This window comes from Zophobas morio, unplaced genomic scaffold, assembly GCF_036711695.1.
Source record: "Zophobas morio isolate AGI-343-1 ecotype UQ-CSIRO unplaced genomic scaffold, CSIRO_AGI_Zmor_V1 ptg000009l, whole genome shotgun sequence".
Taxonomy (NCBI): domain Eukaryota; kingdom Metazoa; phylum Arthropoda; class Insecta; order Coleoptera; family Tenebrionidae; genus Zophobas; species Zophobas morio.
The window spans coordinates 10,986,308-11,006,922 of NW_026972114.1; the positions used below are offsets into that span (position 1 = coordinate 10,986,308).

The window sequence follows — 20,615 nt, forward strand, 5'->3', positions numbered from 1 at the left end:
GTCCTCAATTTATTAAATTTATCGCTCACAACCAAACAAAGCTTCCTGTTGGGATTAAAAATGGCATTAGCGCCCTTTTCGCGTCAAAGGTTAGTTCGAGTGCACAGAAAAGTGAGTGCGGGTTCAAGGACAACGAAAGCGATAATGTAAACATCCAATATTAAAAAAAAAATGTTACTTTCACGCTAATTTCGATGGCACACCTTCGAGCTATTTTAGAAACTTTTTCGATAAGGGACGGAATTCCAAATTCGTTCGATATTAAACGGATTAGAAAAGTTGTGAAGACAACGAAATAAGACCTCCCGGAGGCGAACTGCAACTTTACGACGAAAACTGCCAAAACTTTCGTCCCCATTCTCGATTAATTAACGCAAAAATCGTAAAACCATGACGGACAATTTTTTCCATAACGACGCCAATAAATCATCTGAAACGTCCCCTCTACTCGGGGTGGTTTCTAATGCAACAAAACCAACGAAGAGAGAAATACATGTATAAAATGAGATTGCAAAAGGAGAGGGGTCCATAATAGTTGTACTGTCCAGTTCTTGTACACGTTTCCAACATATGAAATTTAAGTGAAAGACATCGAAGGTGCTCAGCCAGTGCTTGTGAGTTCAGTCGTGCAGCAGACATGACGACGGCCACCATGAGGCCCATCGTTGTTGCATTTGTGATTATCTGTTGGATTGCTGGTAAGTGTATTGCGAAACGAGTTCGAAGATTTGCAACCTTGACTCTTCGTCGCGCTTCCTTTTACGGGCGGCCGATTTTCGCTCCTATTTTTGCCGTTTTTTTTTTAATTAATTAATTTTTTCATATGGTTAAATTTTGTATATTAAGGCCCAAACGTGTCTTTTTCTCTTTGATGCAGTACCGTTTTTTTTGTTCTTGTAGCTATACCACATTCACCACCAAATATGTTATCGGAAAAAAGGGTGCAACGGGAATTTTTTTTTTTCGGTTAATTATAGAAAAATTATTTTAAAAACCCCCAGCTCTTCTTCATTCTATCGAGTTTCCTCTATTTTTTCTAACGACAGATCCCCTGCGTCTGAACAAATTTATAGTAGGGATGCCGTCGTTGCTTCAGGTGCCTAACTGCTCACTCACCTAGATTCTTGTCAGGTGCAAAACGTTGCATACAACAATTATGTGCAATTATAAACCTGGCGGATGAAATGGCATCGTTCGCATGGTATTATTTACAAAGAAAACATAAACATATTTACCTACTTTAAAAGTTCAGTCCAGAAGCGCCGAGGATTACTAACACACTTTCACTAGTTGCACACCTAAACAATTGTAAAATTATTATTTTTTCGTTTGTCATCTCCATTCGATCGTCAATTATATAACCATTGCCATTAGTGTGATATAAGAGAAGCCAGTCGACAAAAAAAAAACAAAATTTATGAAAGTTTCTTAGCTTCCTTGATGCACAACTCCCTCCCCAAAAAAAAGGTACAGCATCAACGACCATTAATTATTTATCGAACTCTGGGGAAATTCTGATCCTGTTCGGAATTGAAGTTGACATTTAGATGTGATCTAGAATGAAGTGTTGCCAATCTACTAACAAATAAAAAAACAATTATCGTGGAGAGAACGTGAAAGCATAAAATATTAAGTAGACGCGCTTAATACGCATCCCTTGGGTGATTCAGTGCGGAAAATTGCACGCAATGGACAATTTAAAAATTGCCAGCTCAAAAGTGGATTGACTCGTTACCTTCTTTCTTCCAAGAATTAGCATATTAGTCGAGTGGGCGTTACATCAACATAATGAAAGATGCTCAACACAATCGATTACGCAACTAGAAGGCCACGATTCCACTTTCCTGCCAATTGTTGCTAAGTTTCTCTATTTGATTCAAATCGAGAAAACTGATTCGATCGGGTCCGATTTTAAATAGGGTTATCTGTTCCAGGTGCAGTTTACGGCGCCCCATATTATGGCAAGTTCCTCGGAAAACTTTCCGAATTACATCACGGCGTCTCAGGCGAAGTATACGCGGTCGACGGGCGAACTTTATACCTGAAAGATTTCACTTACGACGGCCAAGGCCCAGGTAATACACTTTCTTCAGAAAGTGAAGCGAAAAGTGAAAATTCGAACAAACCTCGAGGTGTTTTTTTTCCTTTCAGCTGCGTACTTCTACGCCAGCACGGGAAGAACCGCCGATAGATCAGGTTTCCGTCTTAAGGACGAAAACGGGAGCCCCGAGGTGATCCGAAAGTACAGAAAGGAAGGTGTCACACTGACTTTGCCCGAAGGGAAGACCCTTAACAACATCAAGATCTTCTACGTATGGTGCGAGGAGTTTGAGGTAACGACCTTGGTGAAATTTTCATTGGAAAAAAATAACGTTTTTGCCGAAATTTAAATACACGGATTAGCAATTTAAATATAATGCATATCTCATCTCTTTCCCGAGATTTTAATAATTATGCTATAGAATTTCATTTACATAATGAACAGAAAAACGGCCTTCAATTTTTAAACGTTTCGTGATTTGGACGAACGAGCTAGAAAGGGTGACGATTTTGGCGAATTCGCCAACCGCTGTATTATTGGCAATGACATCCAGGCCAGAACCGACACCGGTTGCAACATTTCATTAATAAATTTCACGGATTACCAAATATTCAAATGAGAACTAACGAAACCATGAATGGAGACACCGTTTGTGTATCTGCGATATTTACAATAGATTTCCCAACGCGATCTTATAAAATCATTGTTTTCGCAATCGTGGCACGGGTGACCGAGCATTGTCTAAGCAAACACGAAACGACTTTTTGTTTGTTTATCAACATTTACACCAGGGTGGACGTAGCCACGTAATGATAAATTGACCAAATCACTTGTTAAATAATAAACTCTGAAAACAAGATTTCATTCAAACCATAAAAACTTGGCTCGAGGTGAAGACCTCCCGCCGGACTTGCTCACGTTATAAATCGCGATTATGTGAAGACGACTTAACAATCTCGGTATACTTAAGGGCGTGAGTGACGAACCCTGGCGCCATCTCTTAACCCAACCACAATTATGCAACTCTATGCTAATTATCCCTCATAAAGCGAATATTTACGTTGCACATCAACTGCTGGAATTCGAAATATTTCCTTTTCCGCGTAGGATCATAAATAATGCCGCCGACGGCATAAATAAACTCATTAGCATATTCGCCATGCACCTGAACCAACAGGCTTTGTTACTGTGCGAATTACGATCATGGAAAAAAATCGTAAATTATGTTTATTGCAATTTTATAATCACTCCTTCTCCTTCAGTCCGTCGAGACGTTTCAATTTTTTCGTGTGGAAACGCTAAAGAAACTACAGCAAATTTCGTCAAAAAAGATACATCTCCGGAAATAACTTCAAAAGTGTGCGTTTTTTCTATTTCTTGATATTTTCGTTGCGTTTCAGGTAAACTTCGGCGACGTGAAAATCCCTCGCAACTTCGACTACCCCCGCCCTCAGAAAATCGACGCTTTGAAGGGTGTCCACGGCATTTCCTCTGACCCCATCGTCCTCGTGGACGCGCAAACTCTGCTCGTCCCTAATTTATCGTACGACGGAGAGGCCCCAGGTGAGATTTTACGTTTTTCTGATTATCCGTTAAAAGCGCGCAGTATTTACCCGAGCCCCTTCGCACTCTCATGCAAGATATAAATTACGTTGACATAGCGACCATTGAAGTTGATGGCTGTGAGTACGTGACGCCGTTGATACTTTGAATTCTGGTGCTTTTCCGGGTAAAAAGTCACTGATTTATGGTGAATGGTCTTGACGGCGAAACATGTTAGAAAACAATTCCGAGAGTCTCGTACGAGGGCAATTCGGGATCGGATTTGTAGAGTGCACAAATGCATTTTATTGGCTGGGAGGAAGCTTTTCGCGAAGACGATCCATAATAATTACGGAAGAGACAATCTCGGATACCGTATAACACAATTTGCAGGAACGCTAGTGGCATTTCGAGAGGAACTGTGTTACGTAACGATTTCTGAAAATGGAAGAGCGGTCGTTCCGAGGTCGCAACGTGTAAACAGTTTTTTCTTAATAAATGCATCTTTTATTTGTGCACTGTATGTAAATAAAGATGTGAAGATGTGTAGGCAAGGTCTCCTACTGACATTTCCTATCGTTTTTTTCGGGAGTGAGTTCGTGTGTTGCTTCCTTGTTAAGGGGGCCACACGACCTCGAGTTCATTCACGAAAAGCAATTGTTTACATCGGATGTCTTTAAATAGCATGTCGGTACAACTCGAGTCGTGACTGCTGGACGCTGGCGCCACCTCATTGCCAGTCAGTCGCAACGAACAAGTCAACACTTGAGACGCCGAGCTTTCCGTTCCCGTCGAGTATTTATCGGCAAAGTGCAAACAATAGCTTCGAAATCAACACAATTTACAGAAATACGTTAACACCAAGCGCACTTCAGGGTGCTCTTAAGCAAGTTTTAATCGTTCCATTGTTGCCAACTTCCAACTTAAAACCCGCAATTCGCCGACCGTTGCACGCCACAAAAGCCGGTGTTAGAGACCATTGTGTCGAAAACAGCCGTGTTGCAACAATAAAAATACCAAAGCTAATATTACGAGGTTAATGGACCCGCGACCAGTTTTCAGCAACAACAAACACAGTCCTACTTTTTGTAGACCGATTAATGTGGCATAATAAAGTTTGTCCGGTTTGAGCACTTTGTTTTTTTAATTGCAGATGCGAAATTCTGGGTGGGGCGAGGAGCGAAACCGTCGCCGCAAGGTATAAGGGTCCCGGACGAAAATGGCAAAGAAGTACCTCTTCGCAGGTACGACCACAAAACCGTCGTCTTAACGCTGCCAGGTGACCTGACCGTGTTCGATATCGGCCACTTCGGCATCTGGTGTGAGGCCTTCACCGTCGACTTCGGCCACGTCCAAATCCCGTCGAACCTCAACGTGCCGCCGTCGCTGAAGATGCTAGGAGTTAGCCCACAGGTAGGACAGGGTTAAGTTCTGTGGGGCGACGTGCGTTGTGCTCTGAAAATTACAGCAAAGTTCTGGCCTCCAAATTAATCCTAACTGCTTCTGCTGCTGGTCGTGTGGTTCTGCTTCTGCTATTGTCCTTCCCATTGAAGAAACTAACAATGTTTCTGGTTGTTACAGAAGCGACCCCGTAACTTTGACATCTCGAGAGAGGTGTCCAGGCCCCGTGTGCCACTAGTGGGGGGACAATTAGAAGCGACCACCTTCCGACCGAACCGTCAATTCCATAATTTCTTCCAACAACAACCGAGTCAAAATTTTTTACCCTTTACCATACAACAACAGCAGTTGTTGACGCCGCAGCAAATTTTCGCTCAACAACAACTACGCCAGCAGCAAGCACAGCAAAGAATCGACCAAAACGTGTACCAAACGCAACAGCGGCAAGCGATTCCATACACTCCGCTAAATTTGCAACAGAGGCAGTATCAGGAGCAGTTAGCTTACAATCAGTTTTTGCAAAACCGGAGGTTGCTAGAGGAACAGCAAATTAAAGCGCAGCTGAATCGACAGCACAACAGGTTCGATTTGGCCCCCGGGGGCCAAAACGCGTACGCGTCGTTCGGATAGAAGCGGGACGATTTGAGGGTGGGAGAAACAGCGCGACTGGTTTTAGGGACAATTTTAGCACAGGTCGTCCCCGGCAATTTGCACGCGGAATTCGTTCCCAGTGATCCGTACAAAACCCAGTGAGCTCGCTCTCTTCGACGAATTTCTCTAGAGGCCAGTCAATTCGGCGTGCAAAAATAGGCAACCGTGCATTTTGGATAGATAGTTTGTGTTGGGTTTAATAGAGTGCAGTTATTTTGTCTTTCTTCTTGTCCCATTTTCATTCCCCTCGTCCCCGTTTTACCCAACTGAATTTTTATTATTGTATTAATGCATTAGTTTTTTCTTAACTATCGTTTAACTCTCCCAAACCAGTTTACAACATAACTGTGCAATCTAATAATAAATCCGTCTACTTTTTGTAGTTCCCTGGTCCCTAAGTTTTCGTCCCCTAGTTTTTCAATGTTTTCGCTCATAACTTTTTTATTATTAACGTTGAGCCAAAAAGCTATTAATAAAAATTTTTCTCACAACTTTTTCCTCAGACTCACGGTTACGGAGTTAAATGAAAAAAAAAATTGCACCCTGATTTTCAAGATAATCCCGAAAACTGCAAAAATAAAAAAAACATGATAACTACCCAAAATGCACGGTCTCATGCCGGATTGAGTGTACTAACTACTACGGATGCAAACTGCCGGGTACGAAGTAATCGTATATAATTACGGATTGTTTCTCGAGATGAGATTTAGATTCGCCACTGAACCTCTGCATGTTTGAAGAGCCTAACCGCGGTGTTTCTCCCTCCTGCGTCGTGAGTTGCGGCCTGTACAGTTCAAGCTTTATCTAACTATTTATTTCTAATATTTATGTGACACTTCAGTGATGGGCAGTATTATCCTAGGCTTGTTTCACTTAATACCGGTTTTCGCGTGATATTTGAAATTGATTGAGGAACGAACGCAAGCTCGAGGCTATGCTATAAATACTCAAACGGTCTCACCTGAATGCACTTTAACGTTTCACCTTGAAAATAGATTAAGGTTAGAATAAAATTATCATTTCGCACAATCGAACAGATTCGTGATGGCCTTTTTCGTACAAGGTTGGACAAAAATGTGTCCCTCCGAATAGCCCGAGGTCGCAACTTTTGACATTTACGTAGTTTCAGGTGTGACTTTTCCAAAAAATAAAAAAACAAACGTGTAATTTAGTTTAAAAAAAGCCACAGAGTTCTATAACTTTCGAAGCTTTACTCGGATTTCGTGCATTGGTGGATGATTGATTTTTGAAAATTAGGTCGCGGTCGTAGATGATTCAATAATCGAAATTATTATATTAGGGGGTTTACGAGATTAAATTTTAATTGAAACTAATGAGCGTGCATGAAATTCGCCGAGGCCAGTCTCTGCTGTAATATATTTTTATACTTGTATTTTTTTATACTTATTTATAATTTATACTTTTTTAAATAAAGGCTTTTTGTACAAAGACACACGTCATTTCGAATCCTCCCCGCATTCACGCGATTCGTCTGTTTCAGTCGAAACTCAACTGCGAAGTTCTGTACGATGACCTGGCATTTGAGGTGCGATGGGCGGTCGCAGGAGACAGCATTGTGTTGCAACTAGTTGCAAAATTGGGTAAGTCTTGTGGGTGCAGAAGAAGTCTTCTCATGCCGTTGCGACATTGACCTCTTTGTAAACCGGCTCCTCCACCAAAATTCCACCTACGTGACGACGCTCCCTCACTTTATTGTTTTAACATCGGACGGAAAAATGGCATAGCCTTGCAGATAAGGTTGCACAATTTATTTCTAACAAATCGCGGACAAATTTCTCGTGACAGATGTAAATGAAAATGGCGCGAACCGGGGACATTTTCAATGTAATAAATGTAGGAGTCGGGGTGGCGTAATAGGGACACGCGAAGTGATAAAATGCGTATGCACGAAACGTGCTGATTAAATTATGAAAATGTAATCTAACACAGGCGGAAGCTGGAATTTTGGGACATTTTAATGCAATTTGCCGGAAACAGACATTGCGGAAACGTGCTACGCGAAGAATTCAAAAAAATACACATGTTCTGGAGAAAGTACAGAAAGAACGGGTTCTGAGTGATACTTTTATCTAATTGGAGGAAAGCGCAAATTTAACATTTCTGTGCGACGGTCAGGATTTGTCAGCAACCCGACCGTGAACTTTTGCCTCATCCATTTGGTAAATAATGGAACAATAAAGCAGCCGTGATTGTGCCGATTATGGCCGTCAGATCATGCTAATTTGTACACGACCTACCTCCCATATCAGACAAACGCACGCATCAAAAGTTAATTGGGTTAGAACTAACAATAGTTTTACAAATTAGTTTATTTATGAGAGTTATACCGATCGATCCGTTCACCGTCCCTGACCAACCGCTTCACACTCGATGTCAATTACCCAAGTCATAAGAGTTAAAGTTCACGGAACGAAAAAACTTCCCTCCGTTAACCGCAGGAAAGTGCAAGGAAATTTGCATTTTCGTGCGATCTATCACCGACAATACGCGATTATGAAAAATACAAAGAGGGTATTGCGTAATTCCCCTCGTTGGTGTATTGACCCGACACAACAAAAATTGTGCAATCTGGTAATTAAAAAAACATTCGTTTTTTTCTGTAGAGTTTTTACAATTGGCCTTAATTGGGCGCCCGCTTTTCCTGTTTGTTAATGGTCGACATTTTCAAAACCAATTAATAAAATTTGTAAACAAGAAATTACATTCGGCTATTAATCAGCCGGTAATTCAATCCAAGTTCAAACTTCCTGCAGCTTTTTTCGATTGGAATCGGTCTTCAACAAAACGTCCAATCGAATTAATCGCGTTAAAATTACCCAATCATTTTTCCATCGCCACGCGATCGATCAACGAGATTTTTTCCTAATTTGCTGTAGACAAAACGAGGAAAACAACTTAATTGCAACTACTGAATTCATAACTTCGAAAAGACAGTGACATCACGTACAAATATTATCCCTTGCCACGTTTATTACTTTTTTTATTCTTCCGTTTTATGACTTTTTCATAGCTCTGTTATTATACTATCATTCTTTTCGAAAAATTTTATGATTTATGGAGGCACGAACCTAACTTACGTAACGACCAAGGACATCCGACGACGACGTTTCGTAAAAATCGCTTTCTTCACCTCTTTGAAATATAACAATGTCCCTGACTACCCACTCGCAAGTTTAACGACCGATCCGACGAGAGAGAAAGTCCATTTCACTTTTATGCGACCGCTTTTTTCAATTTAAAATCGTTTGCCTATCAAACGGGTTAAAGTGCATAAAATATTAACCACCCGAAGCCAAATTAACCAATTTGTTCTTTTACCTAACCGTACAGCCTCTCATCCGATATGCTTACTTAACCACTAGAATTAATTATGCACAACTGAGGTCCTCGCGCAGACCCCTGAACCATCCTCTTGTTTCTAATGAAAATCTATTTATATTCCAGAAGACAGAGAGTACATGTCTTTCGGACTTTCGGGCGACGACTCCCGCAACGAAATGATAGGTGGTGACGTTGCGGTGGCTTGGGTGGACAGAGACACCCTAAAAGGCTCCGCCGAGGATTATTACCTAGAGTCCAAATCGCAATGTACGGGTCGTACCGGAGCGTGCCCCGACAACCGATTTAGAGAAAACTCCAATGACGTCCGACCACTGAACAGCGCCATGGTCAACGGCTACTCAATAGTGACCTACCAACGCCCACTGAAGCCCTCCGATGAATTTGACAGGCAAATTCACACCAATCGTTCGCAAGCCGTCATCTGGGCCATCGGACCACTCAATGAAAGAAACGAGGTGTCTTTCCACACCCACTACACCAAAAGTGACCTGTTCCTGGATTTCGGCCGCCCGGCCAAATGGAACTGCCCCATGCCCGAAGCAGAACAACCATCGATGAGAACACAAGCGCCTCCTGCAACCACTACTGCGGCACCTTCGCGGTCCAGAAACACCGAAAGAAGACGTGGTGGTAATCGGAAGGAAGCCCCAGCAGTTGATAACGAAAGAAGTGCGTCAAGAACCAGGCAAACGGAACGAAGGGGTAATACCAAAAGAGGAAATAACAATGTGAGGGCAGTGCCCACACCGGCGCCTGTCGCAAAACGAAACGCTTGGGATATACCATCGATTAAATGTTATGAACCCGAAGACGGCGTTTTCTACGCCCAGATGGGTCCGACTGGTGGTAAGAGAGGGTATTCCGCCATCACTGGTCACGTCGGTTGGGGCATTTCTTGGTACATTAACGGACTCTTGATACCTGAAATTAACGTGGTCAGAGGCAAAACGTACACTTTCGTGGTAGAGGGCGGTTTCGATCCTGAAATTGCCGCGAAGTACCATCCGTTCTACATCACTGACGATTCTGTGGGCGGCTACGAATACAAGACTGCCGAGGAAAAAAAGAACGTCAGGATTTTCGCTGGAGCTCTTGTTGCTAAAGACGGCACTGTTAAGCCTACGGGTACTGGACGTCTTTGCCACTGGACCCAACAAGGAGATTTAGAAGCTGATGATTTTGAGTCGTTTGGCGCTTATCAAAGAACGTTAGAGCTGAAATGTGATCAAGGAGAGCCGGGTGTTATTCAGTGGACGCCGGATAGGAATACTCCCGACACCGTCTACTATCAGGTAACTGGTATTTAGCACAAGAACTTGAACTGATGATTATGTTTTAGTGCTTCACTCATCGTTATTTGGGTTGGAAAATAAACGTCCACGATTCATGTGACGAACAAACGGCCGCTAGCGAACCTGAAGCTTCGGTTGTGCCTGCGCCGGATCTTGAAGAAAGTCCGTCGATTCGGATTGAAACAAGGGTAAAACCAAATGCTTTAATTGTCGAAGACAAAGAAGATAAGAATAATACAACAGTTTCAGAAAAGAGGGTCGTCTCTCCCGTAACACATAAACCTATTTTTATCCAAACTTCCGACGTCATGCCCGTAACACACGAACCATTCCTTATCCAAACTCCAGAAGTACTTCCTACGTCCATCTACATGGCCCATATACCAGTATTTACCACGTATAACCCATTTACTTACGATAATCCCTTCTACACCCCATACCAACAGTCTTTCAAGCCCAGCCCTCCTTTAGAATCGGTTAGAGAGATTTTCAGACCTGACATTTCTCCAGAAGCACCAAAAGAATCTACTCTTCCACTTTCCACTACTACTGCTGCTGCTACTACTACTACTACTTCCACTACCGCTGCCGCTATAACTTCTACCGAAACGCTTACCGACACAGTAATTGGCGCGTCTTCCAACATTAAGCCAACCAACCAAAGTTTCTTTGTTCCTCCTTTTATGCATCAGACTAACTTTATAATGCGCAGGCCTTCTGTTCCGAAACGTTGGCCTTACCAACCGATGGTCTTGCGTCCTCCACCTTACAAGAAACACATCTATCGACCACCAATGAAAGTATTTCATAAAAGACCTCTGATGGAACCACTGCACCTTTCGGAATCTCACACAAAATTGAGACGACCGCAGACCTTCATAATTGCGATGGCACCACCACCACCACCAAAACCACTCAAAATCGTAACAACTCCACCAACAATTACAGCGAAAAACGTAGAAATCTCCCCGCAACAAGCCTCCACCGAGAAAGAGCCCGACATGCAAATGGTTTCTTCGTCAGCGGTGGAAGTGGTGAAACCATTCAAACCCCCCTTTTCACTAAAACCCGCACAGAACACCGGCTTTCGTCCCGAATCCGTCATCATCGAAAGCGGCTTTAAACCCATCATCACCAAAGAAATCCAAAAACGTATCGACGAACCCGACCTGGAATACGAAAGCGAGATCGGTGTTATCGATCACGAAAGGCCGCCGCTACCCCCTCAGTCTTTCGAACCCGTGTTCGTCCCATCCCCCATTGACAAACTCAAACACAAACGACCCTACATCAAGAAGGTTATAATCAAACACTCTCGAAGTATTCCGGAGGAAGATAGCGACGAGCCGGTGGCCGCTGCAGCCGAAAGAGTAGAATCCTATTACTTGCCTCCATTAGGCACACCTCCGCAGATAAGTCAGTCGCGCCAACCCTCAAATATCGACATCGAAGGACCGGAGAAAATAGATTTAGCGTCCCCACCGGACGTCGTGGTGACTTACGACGGAAAAAGGGTGTCCGGTGCTAGTCTCACGGCAAAAATTGCCGATCGATCTAGCATTTTAGACCAGCGGGCTTCGAAAGCGGCGGAATTGATTAAAGCACGACCCCAATTCGCACCTTTCAAGGGCGAGCTGCCCCCACTCAACCCCGAGATTATTAATCAAAAGGTGCCGCAGTTGCAGAATCGCGGTCTCACCAGGGATCTGGAAAGTCCTCCTAGAAGCTCCACGAGGCTGAGTCGCGTGAGGCAGAAGAGATCCAAGGGTGATGTGGTGCCGTCAGAGAATAGCTAATTTCACTTTTTTACTTTAATTGTTAAATAGTTGTAAGTTTTATTTGTGTTGTGTGTAAATAAAAGATTTCTAGTTTAATGAAATGTGGGTTTTTTGTCGCTTCAGTTATTTGCAATTTGAGTCGCTGAAAAACGTGAAAGTCACGACACGTATATGCACGTCTATGTCGAATCGGTTCGCAACATTCTCGGAGTTCCGTTTTTCTGGTGCCGTGCAAATAAAACATTTAACTTTTTTTCAATCAAGTGTGATTATATTTCTTTATACACTAAACACTTCTAGTAATACAAGTGCATCTCATTACTGCAAAATGAATGGCAATCAATTGAATACAAAAATGAACTCAAACACGCACCTAAAAAACACGATCAAATGAAACGAAACAACATTGGTCCTAATCTTTCTCTGTGGCGTTCCCATTCTCTTTAGGTGCGGAACGACTGCGTGATCTAGATCTAGAATTTTTATCGCCGCTGCGTGATCTGCTCCTGCTTCTTTTCCCAGATCCGGATCGCGATCTAGAACGATTACGCGATCTACTTCTAGATCTTGAGTTGCTTCGGGAACGACTCCTGCGATCACGCGAACGGCTTCTAGAGCGACTGCGTGACCTGTCAACACAGAAGGAGAGTAACGTGAAAAACGACAGTGGGTTTATAATTTCATTTAAACAAAACGTAAGTGCAAGAAAAAGGGTTTTGTTTAAATGAATCGATTCGGAGACTAGGTCGCTACGAGTAAGTACGAAACTGGTTATTGTTCTGAATCGTTCCTCGAGTACAATTTGGGTAATAAAAAGGTGAAATACTAACCTGAAACGAAAAAGTGTGTGAAATTTTTATAATGGCCTGTTGAATTTCGAGTGTCACGACTGCAGTTAATAAAAGCGCGGCACAATCAAAAAGTAGAGGACTAATTTCAAGTATTATTGGCGCTGCGAATCGAGAATTGACTTGTTCTGCAGCTCCAATAATATAGCGACTGGCACTGTCGTTTTGTCAAAACTTGTTAATTGTGTAGGTAGATAGAATCGAGTCAAATGTTAAAGAGAGATATTTAGATGTAAGTTTTTACCATTGTCTGTGAGCTCGTGAGACGTGAAGTTAACATTGTAGGTAGAGGTAGAGTAAATCAACTAGGTAGGGCTACACCCGAAAGAGCTGGTAACTCACTGGCTCACTAGCAGTCTCGTATGTATAATGCAGTCGTGTGCAGACAGAGTGAGCGATGTACTACGTGGCAGCTCTACGCAGTAGTCAGCGGGAGAGGCATACAACGAGACGAGAATGAACTCAACGCTTTACCTTACTATCGGCCACAGACTATACCTATAAACATGGCATCACTGTCAGCCAATCACCTCACACAGTACACCGCCAGGCGGCTCGCTTTTTATACGCCCTTCACTGCACAACTGGACCCTCCTCACTATTGAAAACAAAAACCAAAAAGAAAACTCGGTCCAGTTGTACAGCAAGTCAAAAATCAAAAATTAAAATAAAAAGAAAACAAATTATTTAACTGACTTAAGTCACTAATGAATGAATCTCTCGACCATGATCACACGCACCTGTGCCGTCCGCCACGTCTGTATCTATGGCAGTCGCGAGCGTAGTGCCCTCTGTCCCCGCATTCGTAACAGCGGTCGTCGGGGTGAAAAGGTCGGCCTCGCGATCTCGGCGGCGGCCCTCTGTAACGGCCGCTGCCGCTCTTCCCGTTGGACATTTCCACCCGAGCGCGCCTACCGCATATAGTGCGCCCATCTACAAAAAAAAGGACATGTTACTACATAAATTCAAAATTTTAATTCTTGAAATTTTCGAAATGTTTCATACTTTAGAAAAACTAAAACCTTTTTAATCAAAGCAGATTTTGATAATGCAACACGGTTTTTGTACCTTAGATCTGAAAAATGATAACATTCAGCCACATTTCGAACGCCGGTGACAGAAAACCTAGTTTTACTTGCACACCTTGTCCCAATACCATGTAACAAATAATAAGACCACATTTACAAGTTATTGAAAAATACTATGAAACCCTTTTCGATCCCTTGCAATTTAAGTTAAATATAATTCAAAAATTGTAGTTTTACATAATTTTACAGAAAATCAACAAAACAATCTTTTTTGAAAGCTGTCTTCAAATGTTGACATTTTCGTTGAATTTTTAGTGGGCGACACCCCACTTTGTGCCGCTTCGAAAACTTCTTGTGGTAACTCATTTTTACTTTCAGAACCTCGTTCAGAACTCATTTTTTAATAAAACACTATAAAATTGCAGCTCCAAAACGAGTTTTTGAAACAACTGATTTTTATTGTTTGCTACGTCGCTATGGATCGTCTTGACTCAAAAATTTACTTGACTTGATTTCTTTGCTTTGATTTTATTGGATTCTCGTAATTCTTTTTTGAGTTTCCGCTAATGTGGAACTGTGCAGTTTTCGAAAAAAGGTTGTTTGATACTCGATTGCGAAATTCATTTGTATTCTCGAATGTTTATCAAAATCAAAAATAACTATTTTTATTTATTCACAATAATATCAACAAATGGATCTGTTTACTCTCTAATATATTTTATTTTATTTCATCGATGCATCTTAATATTTTGAGGAAATGGCACTGAACGTTCCAGTCTAATTTAGTTAGTTTGAACCCAAATTATTACTCGTACGATTGCAAAAATGGCCAATGAAGGCTGTACAAATTTCAATTCATTAATAGTAATAAATAGAACGATTGAAGAGTCAAGTGGCTAAATTAATTTTTAATTTTCTATGGCCAGACCCACCCGATCTTTGCTGCAATTTCAACACTAGCTATTATATCATATTCATAAAACATCTTCAGTGAACCAAAACTGCAAGTCGGAATGTTTCAGATAAACCCTACGTGTCACTCCTATGCTAAAAACAACTTTTCAAAACAAATTAAATGAACTTGTTTTGTTGCCAACGACCATTATGAAACAGTACGAACAAAGGCCCATTCCAAAAACTTTCCTTTTTTACAGTACGCCAAATATACACTCCGCATATTCTCACTATTTTTGTATCAACTGACAAGTAGTGTTTCTGAACAACACAACTATGCTGGCGCAACATTTTTGTACACTTAAAACGTAATAATTATATGCACCAAAATTTTATAACGTGATGATGAGAGGTTGGACGGTACAATAAAAGGGTTAGTGAAGTGAAGATTCTAAAAGGACCCGGCTGGTTAACCTTTGGTAAAAATATAGGGGAGACAATTGTCACCCACAAAAATTAAATGGAAAAATTATTTACAAAACAGCAAGACATCACACTTTGTTTCTTTTTTAATACACATACGCATACAGCTCTGGTATTTTTTTATTTTTTTTTGTAAAATTACCATTAAATGTACCATTCGTACGATGTAATTTAGGGTCTGTTTACAGTTATTGTCATTTTTAACTTCACAGGGCATAAAATTTTAGTAGATATAAAAACAACGTTGCTAGTACAAGCAACAGTGTTTGCAAATTTTATTATTCTGGAATCTCATGACAACTGCGTGGTAGATAGAGGATCACGGTGACAAATGTAGTCACAATTTAAATATAAATAATATTCTTTTATCACCTTTGCGAGGAAGTTTAAATTTCATCACAAACGTTTGAAATTGTTTCGGCTTTTTAAAAAATACATAAAACAAAAGAAACATTTATGCGGCGTGTTCCTCGAAATCACTTATATATACAGTAAAAAGATCAAAAGAAAAGTTGGATTAAAATAATCAGCAAACCAGATCTTTTCCAAAGATTTTCACCGCATTACTTTATTTAAATATAAAAGTACTCGCTTATTCGAGGAAAGCTGAATTTATTTTTAAGCAAAAGTTAAAAAATATGCTTCTTTTATGTATGCAGGGTAAAACAAATAATACTGTAGGATCCTGTAGACTTATCAATTCAATCCTCCACGAAATTAAACTGAACTAAACCAATTTATAATATTTAACCACATTTTATCAAAAATCCAAAAAAATTAAAGTAGGTTTAAAATAAAACTTCCGAAAATGCGTAAATTATTTGCACATTTTGCGCGCAATATGTTCAAAATTAGTGCAAAACAAAACTGAAAAGCGTGCTATCTGTAGAGTCTACATCAGTTATTTAAAACATATTTAGTTTTCTTTTGTGGCACACAGTTTCTATCATCGACCTTAATTGAACCTTTTTTGTAGAGAATGTTAAGTTTTACGATAGCTATTTGGATATTTTTTCATGAATTTACACCTATTTTTCCTGGACTCGAACCGATTATGCAAGTTTAAAAAATAAATGTTACAAAATAAATTAACATTTTCTGTAAGATCATACTGTTAATGAGCAAAATACAAAAGAAATATATTAAACTAAAGCGCAATTAAAATATTTTTAAATATTTACCTTAGCGTCTTTTATGGGATTTACAGATCAAATTCTAGCACACTTTTTATATATTTTCTAAACTGAAATCCGACATTACACAATTTAAGTAAACATGCTATATCGCTTTAAACAATACTAACTTAATTACTGTAATCATAAACACTTTAAGATATAATTTCAGCACGTATTATTTTATGACAATGCAAATTAATTTTTGGGAAAAAATTAGAAAAACTAAAAGAGAAAAAAACATTTTTCATCTATCAAATGTTATCTAAGTTCCAGTTCTAAGGTATAACAGTATTCAACAAACGCTTTATCATCATTGAATACGCACACAATGCATATATTTAATTTAAACTTACGTACATACTTTAAATGCTGATTTTAAAGAATATAAAATCAACAATACAAATGAAGATGCAAATTACTATTTAATAATTCCAACCATTTTGCTTAAATATTCTTACTTTAGCAAACACAACAAAAATGCCTGTGCCAGCAAAATTTAAATTGTGGTAAAATCAAATTACAAGTCTACCTTGCATATAGAACAAAAGATAAAAAAGCTTAATATTCATGAACTTTGACCAATTAACGCATAATAACCTAGCAAAAAATAATCAGAGTAGGGTTACACCCCCCTCCGTGGTCATTCATAATTCAATGACCACGTAGCTTTTTCGTAATTTCTTTTCTTTTTGCATACCTAGCCCCCTTATTGCATCCTCGGCGTCCCTCGCATCCTCAAACTCCACAAATGCGAATCCTGGTGGATTTCGAGCAACCCATACATTCCTCAGAGGTCCATAATACCTAAAAGCATCCTCCAATTCTTGCTTGGAGGCACTATTGCCCAAATCTCCCACATAAACTTTACAATCAGATCCATAGCGCGACATTTTCCTGAAAAAATCAAACTTAACACGAAACTCAACAGAAGTTATTGATCGCCAAGGACGCACCCGGTGTTTGTTTACACCCGTAAGTACAGGAAATACTTACCTTGAAAATGAATCTTTCGTTTATTTAAACACTAGAACATATACGTCAAGGCAAGATCACCAATTTTTGGTTTTTTGTAAATTCGTGAAAAATGTGTTAGAAATTATGAAGAGGAACGACATAAACCTCTTCTTAACATTTTTAAGGAGCGAGAGCATCGACCAATCGGGTTCCGGAGATTTGTTGACGTGACGGGATGCCAACATAAAACCGAACCGCGGGAAATTTGAATTTGGAGTCGCGGGCTTCAATGCAGGAGTGAAAAGGCAAAAAAACAAAACCCGTTATCTGGTGACCTTAAGTGAATCAAATCACGTTCTCTCATGAAGCATGTAATATTTTAATCTGCGTTACGAATTTAGAACTTGTGATAGTAAAAGCGATAACTGATATCTGACCTCTACTTAACACATGTTAATTAATTTTTTACAAGAGTTTAGGTAAGCTGCACGCTTTTCGGTTCCGACACCAACATAATTTTTTTATGTCGTTACCTGAGAAATGTCTCATTATTGTAGTACATTTTTTTTAATAATTGGTATAATAATTGTAAATTCTAGGTTAAGTTGGTAAATTGGGCTTCTGACCTTTACTAAACACTGAATTCATTGCAGCAGCACCATGTCTGTAAATTACGATACATTAAACATTGAAAAAAAACCCCTAGACACCCCACCCCTCGAAGAACTTGCTAAAGGTTGGTGACCAAAATCCCTAAAAGCACCACTAATTTAAATTTCCACAGTTTTAAACAAAGGGCTTAAAAACAACTTCGAGGAGGTAACAGTGGAAGTGGTTGACTGTCCAGACTTGACGCAGCAACCATTTACCCTTGCTAAGAAAGGTGAGTTCGCAAAACTTCAACAAAACCATCACTAGCGTTACTTTTTAGGTCTTGGTGGTAAAACAAAATTAGTTGAAGTTGGGGGAGTTCCCTATTTACTTCCTCTTGTTCAAAAAGATAAAGTTTATGATTTGAAGAAAATCGCTCCTCTGATTGGAGCAGATCCCGCTTTTATAATAGGCGCTGGTGCTGGACCCCATCCTTATGCAGGAGTTAATTGTGAAGTAAGTGATTTATATCAGGTGAAACCCAAACTTGGTGTTTTGTTTAGGGAATTTTAAACTTGAATATTGCCAAAGGGGTAGTTGACCAACAAACAAGAATTTCTAAAGTTGACCCCAAGAATGAAGAAGTGCCAATACAGGAAGTTCTGCCAAATAGCGAAACAAGGATTGCGCTATTAGCCAACCTGTTCTTCAGCCAGGGAGAGCCTGGAAAAGTAATTTTATTTAACCAAGTTTTTTTACTAATAAAACATTACCGCGTTTAGGTTTTGAAAGTTCACGCTAAAAAACGCACTGGGGAAAAAGATTTTATACAAGCCATCAGAGAGACTTTGGTCAGCGAATATACAGATAAAGTTGTAGGTATGGGCTCTACTATCCATTTGTTTTTTTTTTTTTTAATAAAAGGATTTTAATTCTAGGGCTTGGAGGTGTATTTTTGCTTAAAGAAGGTAAAGCGAAACAGCACGTCATGCGAGACTTTTCCAAAACTCCTATTAACACTGACGAGAAACTGAATAATTGGCTGAAATTCTACAACATGAGTGCCCCTTTGGTTACTGTAGGCACTCTCATTAATAACGACCATGTAAAAAACACAATCGCCTACAGAAACAACTGTAAACTTAATGATTTTTTTCAGGGTTTGGATTTGAGAGTTCAACATTTTCATAGTTTCAGCCACCACGGTGAGGCTGGCCACTACCATATTGATGTGACCCCGGACACAGTGGAATACCTGGGATATTTCAACACTGGTGAAGAAATATATAGAGTTGACAGACCTGTAGAAACCCACCAGTTTGGCAGGGACTGATTAATACTGATTATGTTTCATAAAATGGGAAAATAAACGTTTTTAAAATTAATATGTTTGAAGTTAATGTTTGCAGACTAGTGACGTCACTGAACAGATTTCTAAAACAAATAATAGTAATTCAGTGATAACAAATACTGTTGTACTTCTAGTTTGTTAATTGTGACAAAAGCATAGTAACAGTTTTAGCAGGCGCAATAGAGTCTAACCTCTCTTCTAAGCTGAGTATATCTTTGGATAAAAAATAACGCTGCTTGGCAATGGGGAGCACTTTTCTCTATTTTGCGTACGGGAGCAACCTATTAGCTAAAAGAATTCATATAAATAACCCCAGCGCAGTGAGAGTCGGAATCGGCAAATTAATGGTAACAAAAACAAACTTGTGTATATGTGTTATTCTACTGTAACCCTTGCAGAACTATCAACTTGACTTTCTAAAGTACTCTAAACGTTGGCGTGGGGCATCCGCAACCATAGCCAAAAACGAAAAACGACATGTTTGGGGGGCTATCTGGGAGATTGATTTACAACACATGGAAACTTTAGACAGGTTAAACAAACATTGCAAACCTTGCTTCTTCTACTTTTCGTTTCTCACAGACAAGAAGGCGTCCCTGATAAAATCTACTTTCCGTTAGATGTCGATGTGATTTTGCCCGATGGTAGCAGCAAAAAATGCCGTGTTTACCAACAATGCGTAATTCCGTCTGTTACTGAAAAAATTGAGGACTTGGCCGAAGATAGGCAGCCGTCTGCTGTATACTTGAATATTATTAAGGCCGGAGCTAAAGAATCTAACATACCTGAGGAGTACCAACAGTTCTTGGAGAGGGTTCCTGATAACGGTTACAGCGGCAAAGTGGACATCGACGTAGCACTTAACATAAATTAAAACGTTGCTTTTACACAAAACACAAAACAAACACGATTATTCTAAAGACGTCTTCAGCTTTTAAAAAGTGAAATTGTTACTAGGGACTTTGCGTTGTGGTGGTTGGTACTAGAACTGTAATTCAATTTTTAAACGTTTATAAAAAAATCTGTGAGAAACTACTGTAATAACAGGTAAAAAGATAACTATTTATAATTTTTTAGCCGAACCTAGATTATTTCGTCAATATCAATAGTTTGTCGTAGATTATTCCATAGTGCGCGTCATGTCGCCAATTCAAAGTTTCCGCGAACTCATAAAATAAAATATCGTAACCCCATTACATAATGTTTTATCTTATCACATCTCC

The 20,615-nt window shown here is 39.9% G+C and overlaps 5 protein-coding genes across 12 annotated transcripts in view; 3 read left to right on the plus strand and 2 right to left on the minus strand.

The window, feature by feature from the left end:
* Nucleotides 1-20,031, minus strand: part of LOC135125903 (complexin) — a 256,204-nt gene extending 236,173 nt beyond the window's left edge. The window contains exon 1 of the mRNA XM_064051656.1: nucleotides 19,945-20,031. The gene's annotated coding sequence lies outside the window, so the exon portion shown is untranslated. The remainder of the gene's footprint in view (nucleotides 1-19,944) is intronic.
* Nucleotides 541-12,169, plus strand: LOC135125879 (protein Skeletor, isoforms B/C). 3 transcript variants are annotated; one of them, XM_064051615.1, is made up of 9 exons: nucleotides 541-698; nucleotides 1,935-2,075; nucleotides 2,152-2,333; nucleotides 3,442-3,604; nucleotides 4,737-4,996; nucleotides 7,137-7,236; nucleotides 9,101-10,290; nucleotides 10,338-10,478; nucleotides 10,534-10,651. In XM_064051615.1, the coding sequence occupies exons 1-9, from the start codon at nucleotides 638-640 to the stop codon at nucleotides 10,561-10,563; spliced, it is 2,268 nt and encodes a 755-aa protein (XP_063907685.1). In that variant the 5' UTR covers nucleotides 541-637; the 3' UTR covers nucleotides 10,564-10,651. The 3 variants fall into 3 exon arrangements, with proteins under 3 accessions (XP_063907685.1, XP_063907684.1, XP_063907686.1); XM_064051614.1 differs by having other exon boundaries at nucleotides 10,338-12,169; XM_064051616.1 differs by lacking the exons at nucleotides 7,137-7,236; nucleotides 9,101-10,290; nucleotides 10,338-10,478; nucleotides 10,534-10,651 and adding an exon at nucleotides 5,165-7,088.
* On the minus strand, nucleotides 12,318-17,668 carry LOC135125901 (serine/arginine-rich splicing factor 7-like). 4 transcript variants are annotated; one of them, XM_064051650.1, is made up of 5 exons: nucleotides 17,490-17,668; nucleotides 17,194-17,390; nucleotides 13,657-13,849; nucleotides 12,442-12,697; nucleotides 12,318-12,389 (listed from the first exon to the last, which is right to left on the minus strand). In XM_064051650.1, the coding sequence occupies exons 2-4, from the start codon at nucleotides 17,384-17,386 to the stop codon at nucleotides 12,481-12,483; spliced, it is 603 nt and encodes a 200-aa protein (XP_063907720.1). In that variant the 5' UTR covers nucleotides 17,387-17,390; nucleotides 17,490-17,668; the 3' UTR covers nucleotides 12,318-12,389; nucleotides 12,442-12,480. The 4 variants fall into 4 exon arrangements, 3 of the variants coding, with proteins under 3 accessions (XP_063907720.1, XP_063907719.1, XP_063907721.1); XR_010279977.1 differs by lacking the exon at nucleotides 12,318-12,389 and adding an exon at nucleotides 13,161-13,414 and having other exon boundaries at nucleotides 12,608-12,697; XM_064051649.1 differs by having other exon boundaries at nucleotides 12,318-12,697.
* On the plus strand, nucleotides 17,808-19,426 carry LOC135125900 (ester hydrolase C11orf54 homolog). 3 transcript variants are annotated; one of them, XM_064051647.1, is made up of 8 exons: nucleotides 17,808-17,929; nucleotides 18,104-18,186; nucleotides 18,235-18,333; nucleotides 18,382-18,557; nucleotides 18,605-18,772; nucleotides 18,824-18,920; nucleotides 18,980-19,146; nucleotides 19,201-19,426. In XM_064051647.1, the coding sequence occupies exons 1-8, from the start codon at nucleotides 17,901-17,903 to the stop codon at nucleotides 19,372-19,374; spliced, it is 993 nt and encodes a 330-aa protein (XP_063907717.1). In that variant the 5' UTR covers nucleotides 17,808-17,900; the 3' UTR covers nucleotides 19,375-19,426. The 3 variants fall into 3 exon arrangements, with proteins under 3 accessions (XP_063907717.1, XP_063907718.1, XP_063907715.1); XM_064051648.1 differs by having other exon boundaries at nucleotides 17,844-17,929; nucleotides 18,050-18,186; XM_064051645.1 differs by lacking the exon at nucleotides 17,808-17,929 and adding an exon at nucleotides 17,955-18,049.
* Nucleotides 19,509-20,593, plus strand: LOC135125902 (gamma-glutamylcyclotransferase-like). Its single transcript, XM_064051652.1, has 3 exons — nucleotides 19,509-19,739; nucleotides 19,791-19,924; nucleotides 19,975-20,593. The coding sequence occupies exons 1-3, from the start codon at nucleotides 19,635-19,637 to the stop codon at nucleotides 20,264-20,266; spliced, it is 531 nt and encodes a 176-aa protein (XP_063907722.1). The 5' UTR covers nucleotides 19,509-19,634; the 3' UTR covers nucleotides 20,267-20,593.
* The last annotated feature ends 22 nt before the right edge of the window (nucleotides 20,594-20,615 follow it).

Excerpts from the sequence above, each read along its gene's own strand:
- LOC135125900 (XM_064051645.1), top strand. The coding sequence starts at position 17,991 with ATGTCTCATTATTGTAGTACATTTTTTTTAATAATTGGTATAATAATT. Across the intron at positions 18,334-18,381 it reads ATTTACCCTTGCTAAGAAAG|GTCTTGGTGGTAAAACAAAA; the intron begins GTGAGTTCGCAA and ends GTTACTTTTTAG. Across the intron at positions 18,773-18,823 it reads GCCAGGGAGAGCCTGGAAAA|GTTTTGAAAGTTCACGCTAA; the intron begins GTAATTTTATTT and ends TACCGCGTTTAG.
- LOC135125902 (XM_064051652.1), top strand. The coding sequence starts at position 19,635 with ATGGGGAGCACTTTTCTCTATTTTGCGTACGGGAGCAACCTATTAGCT. Across the intron at positions 19,740-19,790 it reads TCGGAATCGGCAAATTAATG|AACTATCAACTTGACTTTCT; the intron begins GTAACAAAAACA and ends TAACCCTTGCAG. Across the intron at positions 19,925-19,974 it reads CACATGGAAACTTTAGACAG|ACAAGAAGGCGTCCCTGATA; the intron begins GTTAAACAAACA and ends CGTTTCTCACAG.
- LOC135125901 (XM_064051650.1), bottom strand. The coding sequence starts at position 17,386 with ATGTCGCGCTATGGATCTGATTGTAAAGTTTATGTGGGAGATTTGGGC. Across the intron at positions 13,850-17,193 it reads GGATGCAATAAGGGGGCTAG|ATGGGCGCACTATATGCGGT; the intron begins GTATGCAAAAAG and ends TTTTTTTTGTAG. Across the intron at positions 12,698-13,656 it reads AGACGTGGCGGACGGCACAG|GTCACGCAGTCGCTCTAGAA; the intron begins GTGCGTGTGATC and ends CTGTGTTGACAG.
- LOC135125879 (XM_064051614.1), top strand. The coding sequence starts at position 638 with ATGACGACGGCCACCATGAGGCCCATCGTTGTTGCATTTGTGATTATC. Across the intron at positions 699-1,934 it reads GATTATCTGTTGGATTGCTG|GTGCAGTTTACGGCGCCCCA; the intron begins GTAAGTGTATTG and ends TATCTGTTCCAG. Across the intron at positions 10,291-10,337 it reads CCGACACCGTCTACTATCAG|TGCTTCACTCATCGTTATTT; the intron begins GTAACTGGTATT and ends ATTATGTTTTAG.